At 42.4% G+C, this 9,014-nt stretch overlaps 1 protein-coding gene across 2 annotated transcripts; it reads left to right on the forward strand.

The window, feature by feature from the left end:
- Window positions 1-1,158: 1,158 nt before the first annotated feature.
- Window positions 1,159-3,853, forward strand: Roc1a (Regulator of cullins 1a). 2 transcript variants are annotated; one of them, XM_084602158.1, is made up of 7 exons: window positions 1,159-1,246; window positions 1,357-1,472; window positions 1,561-1,588; window positions 1,673-1,723; window positions 1,805-1,875; window positions 1,974-2,059; window positions 3,759-3,853. In XM_084602158.1, the coding sequence occupies exons 2-7, from the start codon at window positions 1,371-1,373 to the stop codon at window positions 3,769-3,771; spliced, it is 351 nt and encodes a 116-aa protein (XP_084458284.1). In that variant the 5' UTR covers window positions 1,159-1,246; window positions 1,357-1,370; the 3' UTR covers window positions 3,772-3,853. The 2 variants fall into 2 exon arrangements, with proteins under 2 accessions (XP_084458284.1, XP_084458283.1); XM_084602157.1 differs by having other exon boundaries at window positions 1,203-1,472.
- Window positions 3,854-9,014: the final 5,161 nt, after the last annotated feature.

Genomic DNA, 9,014 nt, shown 5'->3' on the forward strand with positions numbered 1-9,014 from the left:
CCTCGGCGGCTGCGTTTCGATGGAGGCGAAACGAAGAGGCGTCCGTGTGCTGTGCGATGTCAGCGCACGTTAAAGATCCCCAGGTGGTCGAAATTACTCCGTAGCCCTCCACTACGGCTCCTCCTTCTCTCTTTCCACTTTCACTCCCACCTTCCTCCCTTCCCTTACGGCGCGGTTGCGGTGTCCACAGAAAACAAGTGAGACAGTTACCACGCCTTTCCCTACCTATAAATAAATAAGTTAAAATCCCTTCTATTACGTGGTAGTTCAGGTGTCCACAGAAACAAATGCGACCGATACTGCATCCTTACCCTTCCTGTGAAACAATTATATTGATTGATTGATTGTTTGATTTTGGGGTTTAACGTCCCAAAGCGACTCAGGCTATGAGAGACGCCCTAGTGGAGGGCTCTAGAAGTTTCGACTACCTGGGGTTCGTTAACGTGCACCAACATCGCAGAGCACACGGGCGCGTAGCTTTTCGCCTCCATCGAAAAGCAGCCGTCGAGGCCAGGATTCGATCCCGCGTCCTTAGGCACAGTAGTCGAGAGCCCTAACCACTGCGCCACCCTGGCGGGCGAAACAATTCAATAATTATCAATAATTAAGTTGGTTTGGTTTGTTTGTAGGGTTTAACGTCCCAAAGCGACTCAGGCTATGAGAGACGCCGTAGTAGAGGACTCCGGAAATTTCGACCACCTGGGGTTCTTTAACGTGCACTGACATCGCACAGCACACGGACGCCACTCCGTTTCGCCTCCATCGAAACGCAGGCGCCGAGACCGGGATTCGATTATAATTCGATCCCGCTTCCTTGGGCTCAGTAGTCGAGCGCCGTAACCACCAGGTGCGCCATCCCAGCGGGGCTATCAATAATTAAGTGATTAAATCACTTAAAGCTCGCGGTGGCATCAGGGGCAATATATGTTATCTGAAGTATATTATCTGAAGAAATTAGCAGGCCATGATACCAAGGATATCTTCATTCGTTTCACGAAATTGTGATTTTAATTCTGTTACCGACTCGTTTCAACGCGGCTTTTCATAGTGGTGCATTCGCCTCTGAAAGAACCTTCATTCGCAGATTTGGTATTCTTTTTCTCTTTTTTTCTTTGTTGTCGTCATCATCATCGTTGCACCGTAAGAAAATCCAGAAAAATCCAAATCACCAAATCCAAGAAAATTGGCTGCAGACGACTAGCAAGTCGTTGTGTGGCTTTGTGCGCTGCGATTGCTCGATTTCAGTGTAAGCAGTGTTGGTATTCTGTGCAGGATCTTGGACTGAATCGGAGCTTTGTTTCGTTCTTTCCCGTCAAAATTTAACCCTTTAATTCAGGCAGCTTGGCCTGACCGCAGGACCCTGTAACAAAATGGCCATGGAAGTGGACGAGGATTTGGATGTGGACCAGTCTGAGCAGCCGAGTTCCACCAGTTCTGCCAGGGGAGACAAAAAGAGGTTTGAAGTCAAGAAAGTAAGCAACATTTTGTAGCTCAACTGGAATTATTTTTTGCGCCTTTATAGCGTGTACTAAGTAAGTCTGTGCTTATTTTGTATTTCAGTGGAATGCTGTTGCACTGTGGGCCTGGGGTAAGGCAGACGCTTCAGTACTGAGAGATTGTTGTGGCGCATTGTTTCTGCGGCCTTAAACGCAGAATGCTTCTTCCCTTGCAGATATTGTCGTGGACAACTGCGCAATCTGCAGGAATCACATTATGGATCTTTGTAAGTTTCGGGTGTATTGGCCCATTCGTTTGGTGTCTGGCCTGTCTGTCACATAACCGCTTATTCATTCCGACTGCGCAGGCATCGAGTGCCAGGCTAATCAAGCTTCGGCAACCAGCGAGGAATGCACCGTAGCTTGGGGAGTGTGCAATGTGAGTGCTTGTCTGCGCTTCGGCCGCTTATTCTTTATTTTGTTCTGGGACTGAACACCTGATGTTAAGGCATCGATTGGCGTCTGTATCCCGTGCAGCACGCCTTTCATTTCCACTGCATCTCCCGGTGGCTAAAGACGCGCCAGGTTTGCCCACTTGACAACAGGGAGTGGGAGTTCCAGAAGTAAGTGAATCGTGTTACTAACAGTTGCTTCGACTTAACAATGTGTTGCGCTAAGCACGAATTATCCTGTAGTGCTGTTCTTCGATCAGTTCATATATGAGCTTTACCGTCTTCGTACAAAGCGCTTCCTCAGTACAGGCAGGCAACAGGCCTTTATTTGAAAACTTGTTCGGGAAATATTTAAAGCTATGGGCTGTATCCATATGCTGTTAGAGTTTCAGCATACATTTTCTAGAGATGGAAGCAGGCTCAATCATTTTGGAGCAGCTCATGGAGCAATTATAAAGCCATTTTGAAGCAGCTTTAAAGCAATAAAAATAAGTTCGGGAGCATTCAAATTATGTTGTGAGCATGTTTCTAAGATGAAATGCTTACAATAACGGTTTTCTCTTCCTAACGTAAAAAAAAAATTTAATTGCTTTTTATTACAACATTCAATGCTTTGATGACTATGCACATATCTCTGACAAGACAAAACCTGTACACAGGCTTACAATAACACATATGGCCTGCGAAGCAATTTGGAACAGACTAGCAGTAAATGATATGCTTGCTTCTATACTTCGTAACTGAACATTGTGCTTGACTGAAAGCTTTAGACTACTTTAATTTGATGGATCCAAAGGTGGAGCCCACAACTTCGATGCACTCGTGAACCGCGACTAGTTTGGAGCTCACATCAATGAGCAGCACATTTCTGCTCTTACCTTGTGCATATCCCTTTTGATCCTACGCCTCTTCTGATAAATTTCTGAGCACTGGTCTGTAGCGCCTTCAGCAAGGACGAGAGACACTGAAGGGCAGCCTTTTCCCCCTTTAGTTTCTTTACATCACTGCCTTGTGCCAATGGTGCCTCATGTTTTGTTTGAGCAACGCTGGAGCTTCCTTTGTTTCAATACATCAGCGGTAGACCTTGTATGGCTTTCCAATACTCATTAGAGCATTTCTAGTGATTGGCACCTTCGTGGCATGATGTCCATAATGCTTCAAATATGTGTTTGTCTGACATGTGCTTGACACACTTGTTATTAACAAAGAGGCTCGGTGATGTATCTGCTTGTTTTCACAGCAGAATAATTAGAACAACTCGTGCAGTTCTTTGTAGCTGGACAAGCATGGTAGTTTGCAGTGTCCACTTCCCTCACTGCTCTCACTTCTTTCACCACTGGCGATTCAAAAGCATACAGAAGGGGCTATGTCAAGTGGACAGATCATTTTTCCGCAATTAATTCCCTCCAGCTGCTTGTTGCTCATCTGAAGTTTGTTTGCAAACTAACATTTATTATGCTCCATTCTTTTCTAGAGTATAAAATGCTTATCTGTATTAGGCCCAGTGCAAGATGAGTTGTACCTCTGCCTCCGGTCTGCTACCATTATTTAGAGTATGGCAGCCCCTATAGTGAGTGCACACAACTCACAACATGCAACAGCCTTGCTGCACTTCTAAAAGTTTTCTAAATAAATTGCATAAGGCCACATTTTTTTGCAGGCTATATAATGGCCTACTGTGTTGCAAAAGCGCTTGTTCTGCTGAATTTGGTGTCAGTGCACATAGGCAGCTGGTTTTGAGCAGTCTTGGAGTAATATTTTGCTTTGAAACAGGATGAAGCAGGACGGAGCAAATTAAGCAGCACTTCCACCTCCGATTTTCTAATGCCCACATTTACTATGTCTGTGATTTTCTTCTCCCACTTAACAGGTATGGACACTGAGCTACTGGATTTCAAGGCACCAAAATTCAAGGAGCCCTCCGTTTGCTGTGCTTCATAATAAACATGTAACTTTCCTACTGGCCTGAAAGTGTGCGTTTCAGTATTATGCTATTCAACTTCACACAATTGCTAATTTTTGCTAGTTTTCCTGGCTGGTTTGAAGCAAATGTGAATCAATCTGGAGGCAGTTTTTACACAAATGCTTACATTATCCAGAAACAGATCAAGAAAGATTTATTTTTGGCATATATCAAATGCTTGCACATGTATACTGTTTGCATTCAGAATCTGAACTTCTCTTCCAGAACAGTCATTTCTTGCAATTGCTCTAGTATTAAAAATAAGAGCAGCCTACTCCATCACCGTGGTTTGCATCCAAGCTGCTAGGAGGTGGATGCAGTGGTAATTTGCATTTTGAGCCATACAAGTGGTTGTGCCAGCGCGGTGTTGGTGACAACTAGTATGGTCGTGGGGGCCATCTTTGTAAGGAAGTCATCCTAGAAATGTGATTTGCTGGCACCTTTGTAGGATTTGTGTAGCTACTGAAGTAGGCAGTTTACCAATATGCTTATAACTGCAGTGATATCAACATGTAGTGCACTTTGCACAACACCAAACATATGCTAAAATTTTACAATATGAACCATGAGCGAGAGTAGTTTCTTTGCACCAAAATGCATACGTAGTTAGCACCATTTACATGGACAAATGATATAAACAATTTTTCTGGGGATCACATTTTTTCACTGCTTTTTAACTCTCTATAAAAACTTTCCATACTCAACAAAATCTTGACAGTGCGCACCAGATTGGTCTTTTTCGAGGCTTTTAGTGTAGCACTTCGTAAGAAGGCAGTGTTTTTTTGTTTTGGGGGTTACACACGTTACAGTGGCTAGATGTCTGGTCAATGCAACTTTGCATTGCTTCTGTGCGTTAATGGATGTGAAGGAAGCTGTCTCAGCAGCTTCTGCAGTGCTGAGAAGTGTGTTTAGTAAATGTTGGCCAACAGGGTACATATACTGACTGGTTAGTAGGATTTGAACATTCGTAGTAGGACACAAATGATCACATGGAGGCGAAACGAAGTGGTGTCCGTGTGCACCGTCCGTGTGCGATGTCTGTGCACGTAGGGTCGAAATTTCTGGAGTCCACTATGGAATCTCTCGTAGCCCGAGTTGCTTTGGGATATTAAACCCTAAAAACAAAACCAAACACCACGAGGCTCCATCATGTACCTCGTGAATGGTTAGGTGCTTCCAAGTGTGCTGCATTTTTTAAAAGTATGATGCATTTCAAGCTTGCGAATTTAGTCCGATTTCCAGTTTACCGCACGCCACTATACAGAGCGGCAGTGCAGTGCTTAGGGTGCTGGGATCAAATTCCGACCGCTGCGGCCGCTTTTCGATGGAGGCAAAGATCTAGACACCCATGTGATGTCAGTGCACGTTAAAAAACCCCCAAGTGGTAGAAATTTCCGGAGCCCTCCACTACAGAGTCCCTTGTAACATGAGTCGCATTGGGATGTTAAACCCCATAAAACCAAACCAAGCACATCACTATGCATAGAAGCAAACATTCTCGTGTTTGTTTTGAATATTTCTTTTCTTTTTACAATTTTTACTATAGACATGCTTCATGCGCACCTTATTCAACAACCGTGCCTATATTAGTGAAGCATGAGTGCAACGCGATTTACTGACTGGCCAGCTTCTTCAGTCAGCAACTACATAGAAATTGTTTGGTGGATATATATAAGATTTCTGATATCTAAGTGCAGTGTCATTGTTTACAGCTGCTTATTATTCAAGGTGGATAATCATGATCACAAATAAGGTGATTAATTGCAGATTATTGGCTCAATTGGTTCATGGACAATACAATGAACCCTGCGCAAAAGATAGAACACAAAAGTAACAACGGCTAGTAGTGTTCTAATGGTTTCAGAAAGAAAAGTGACAGCTTCAACCAAGCCATGATTGCTTGGGTGAAAAAGCTAGTTTAGTTTAGTTTGTGGGGTTTAACGTCCCAAAGTGACTCGGGCTATGAGAGACACCGTAGTGGAGGGCTCCGGAAATTTAGGCCACCTGGGGTTTTTTAACATGCACTGACATTGCACAGCACACGGACGCCTTGCTTTTTGCCTCAACCGAAAAGCAGCCCCTGAGGCCGGGATTCGGTCCCACATACTTGGGAACAGTAGTCGAGCGCCGTAACCACTGCGCCACCCAGGCGGGGCGGGTGAAAAAGCCTCAAATCTTATTTGTTATGTCCTGAAATTCACCATGAGGAATAAGGCATCTAAATCATCTTTTCAGGCAAAAATAAGTTTTCTTCATTTCCGTGTATTCTGATATAAAGTATTCCCCCTTTTTTTTTCACAAACATTGTTGCTTGAAGCATGCGAAGTTTCTTTTTTTTTTTTTCACAGTACCTATGCTAGAACACTCAAAACAACTTTTTTTTCCAGTGCCTTGCATCATTAGTTCGAGAACTTTTTATCATTTTGCAACATCACCACAAGCAAATAAATAGAAGTGTAACCAGTGGTAACACCAGTGTGGACTGGCCTTGTACTATGTTTACTTTTGAACTGGGAGCAGCAACAAAATTTACCAAATTTTTTTGTCTTGCATTTGAATATAAAGATTGTATGCGAGCAATCCACAAGAAACACAGTTTTCATACAAGCATTTTTATTTGTCAAAACTAAATCCGCTGCACAAGCAACTTTGCGTAATCTTCAGTCGTTTTTTTTTTTTTTTTTTTTTCGGCTATGTGGATGCCCATGTCAACTCACAGGCAAGCTCTCCCCCACCCCATCAACAACGAAAGCATAGAAAGCTTTTAGAACAAGCACGACAGCTTTTCTCATATACGGAAGCAATCTTGCATTATTTATCTGTGCCATTTCAGAATCAATGCCTCATTTACTATGCTTAACCATACTCCATTGCATTAAATATCACACATTAAATGAGTCTTCAAAACTTCTTGACGCCTCATGCCCATTGCAATGTGTTTTAAGTTGCCACACGAAGCACATGGGGTGCGTAAGCCAACACACAGTATGGGCAACCTCTCATCAATGACTAAGTAGCTAAGCTGCAGTGTCTTACTGAAGCACTGCGCTGAGTTCACTAGGGACTGCCTACATGAAACTCTTAATATCCTCAAAGTTTTTCTTCAGCTTTTTCAGAATCAGTGGGAAAGTTGCTTGTCATTCTACACTACTTGCAGATTATGTCAATTGAACTCTTTGCATCAAGAAGGCTATTAATAGTTGTCCTCGCTCTCCCTCTCTCAACCTTTTTTCCTTTCGCACTAGAAGATATTACAGCTACTGTGAAGCTGGTTGGAGCCATAGGGTGCTCTCTTGCTCTCACTGAAATAAATAGCCTTCTGACGTGACCTTTTTTTTTTTTTTTTTTGCACTGCTCTTTCTGCAAAAACACTGATTGTCAGACTACTAACAACAGAGAAATGAGATTGGAGAAGCAAAACATTCAACAACTGCAAAATGATGAAGACTGCAGCGAAATCTGTTGGTGACAATACGCCAATAACAAAGGTTGCTCTGTACGTGTCCTCATGTATTGCCTAATTTCATTATTTGGTCCAAACGCTCAACAACTACTATTGCTTTGTTCTGTACAACAGTCTTGAGACACTACAGGCATTTTCTTTGCCGCTTTTATAGGCATGAGACCAAGTGGGGAAATTACAGAGGCAGGCCGAGACTGACTAGACGATACTTAGAATGCAAAGCCGCCAAATGATTCTGCTCTTTGGACACTTAAAGCACCGTGACGAAAATGAGCACACCGCACTTGAAACAAACAGCAGAACTCCTCTCACCATGCATATCTAGTACTACCTCCTCCTCAAAAAAAAAAAAGCAAAATGGTCAACCTTGTGAAGTGCAACTGCTCCTGAGATCTACAGTAACACAGAAGCTGCTTGCCTTAAGTTAGCATAAATAATCATGAGCAAACCACATGCAACAAACTGCCACCACTGTTGGCAGTGTGTCATGGCTCCCTTCTTTTAATTGTTTTTGGGTTCTCAAACACCAGCATCTCGGGATGGCCATGACAAAGGAGGATTCAACATACAAAGAACAAACAAAAATACAACATATACCGTATGTGTACAGGTCACCCTGTTGAACCTATCATGTGCCGCATGTGCATAGCATGTAGGCAATAAATTCGGGCAGTGGGGAAACTTTTCTCCCATTCTTTACACACCATTTACAAAAAGCTGCTGATGCTCTGAAGCCTGTCCCTTTAGCTCAGTTGCACTGCAAAATATGAGCTGGAAAGTTAAGGATGGCTGTGTACAAGCCTTTTCAAAAGTTGCTCTAGGTAGCAATAATGAGTCTATGCTTTTAAGCATCAAGACAGCTGCGCAAAAAACTGCAGTCAAAAGACTACCCGCTGCTCTCACTGCATTTGCTATGACATTATGGTCACGATTAGGTGGGCCATGGATTGCATTTCTCACCTGTGTCGGCAGCAGTTCATCTCACCCAATGCAAAGCTGCTTAAGTTCTTCTGAAATCGAAGTAAAGACAGGGCTGAACAATGACAAAGAATGACATTTAGGATGAAGTAAAAGCACAAATGGGGCCATACATCTTAAGCTTGTAAGCCATGTAAAACATGATTACGGTGCTTCAAGCATAGATTGCCTGCATGTAGTAGTTCCCTCATCTAAAAAAATCTAATTATGACCACAATCTCACAACAACACTTAAATTTAGCACCTCATACATATTTTATGTACAGAATAAATTTGTGCCAATTGCAATACCAAGGATATGAGTCTAACTTGGAGCAAACAGGCCATTAATACCCGTAGCTAAGAGTATAACTAGAAAAATGTTTGCAGCAAATATACAAGACTAACTCCTTTCTAAGAAATTTTTGCTTGAAAAGCCTATTATCCACTTAGCAATACACAAAATAAATTTTATGTACAATGAAATTAGCCCTTTTCTTAATAACCTGGAAGCTTGTCACCACAACAAAAGTGTTAGATATCTGTGCTGCTTTACAGAGATGAAAAATCAGAGCAGATTAACTCACAAATATCAAGGCTGAGCAGCAAATGTTTGTAGAAAAAATTTAGAAAGGAAAAAAAGGCTTTACTACAAGTTTCTGTGAAATCTGTACACTGAAATAAAGCTGTTTTTAAATTAAAGAAATGCAACCCATGAACAGCTATATCAGCATGCTTTTGAA

Source organism: Amblyomma maculatum, chromosome 4 (assembly GCF_055883805.1).
Source record: "Amblyomma maculatum isolate TAMU_Amacu chromosome 4, ASM5588380v1, whole genome shotgun sequence".
NCBI classification, from domain to species: domain Eukaryota; kingdom Metazoa; phylum Arthropoda; class Arachnida; order Ixodida; family Ixodidae; genus Amblyomma; species Amblyomma maculatum.

What these genes read in the sequence shown, in the direction of transcription:
- Roc1a (XM_084602158.1), top strand. Translation starts at nt 1,371, where the DNA reads ATGGCCATGGAAGTGGACGAGGATTTGGATGTGGACCAGTCTGAGCAG. An exon ending in AGAGGTTTGAAGTCAAGAAA is followed by an intron (nt 1,473 to 1,560) that starts GTAAGCAACATT and finishes TTTGTATTTCAG; the next exon opens with TGGAATGCTGTTGCACTGTG. An exon ending in TAGCTTGGGGAGTGTGCAAT is followed by an intron (nt 1,876 to 1,973) that starts GTGAGTGCTTGT and finishes TATCCCGTGCAG; the next exon opens with CACGCCTTTCATTTCCACTG.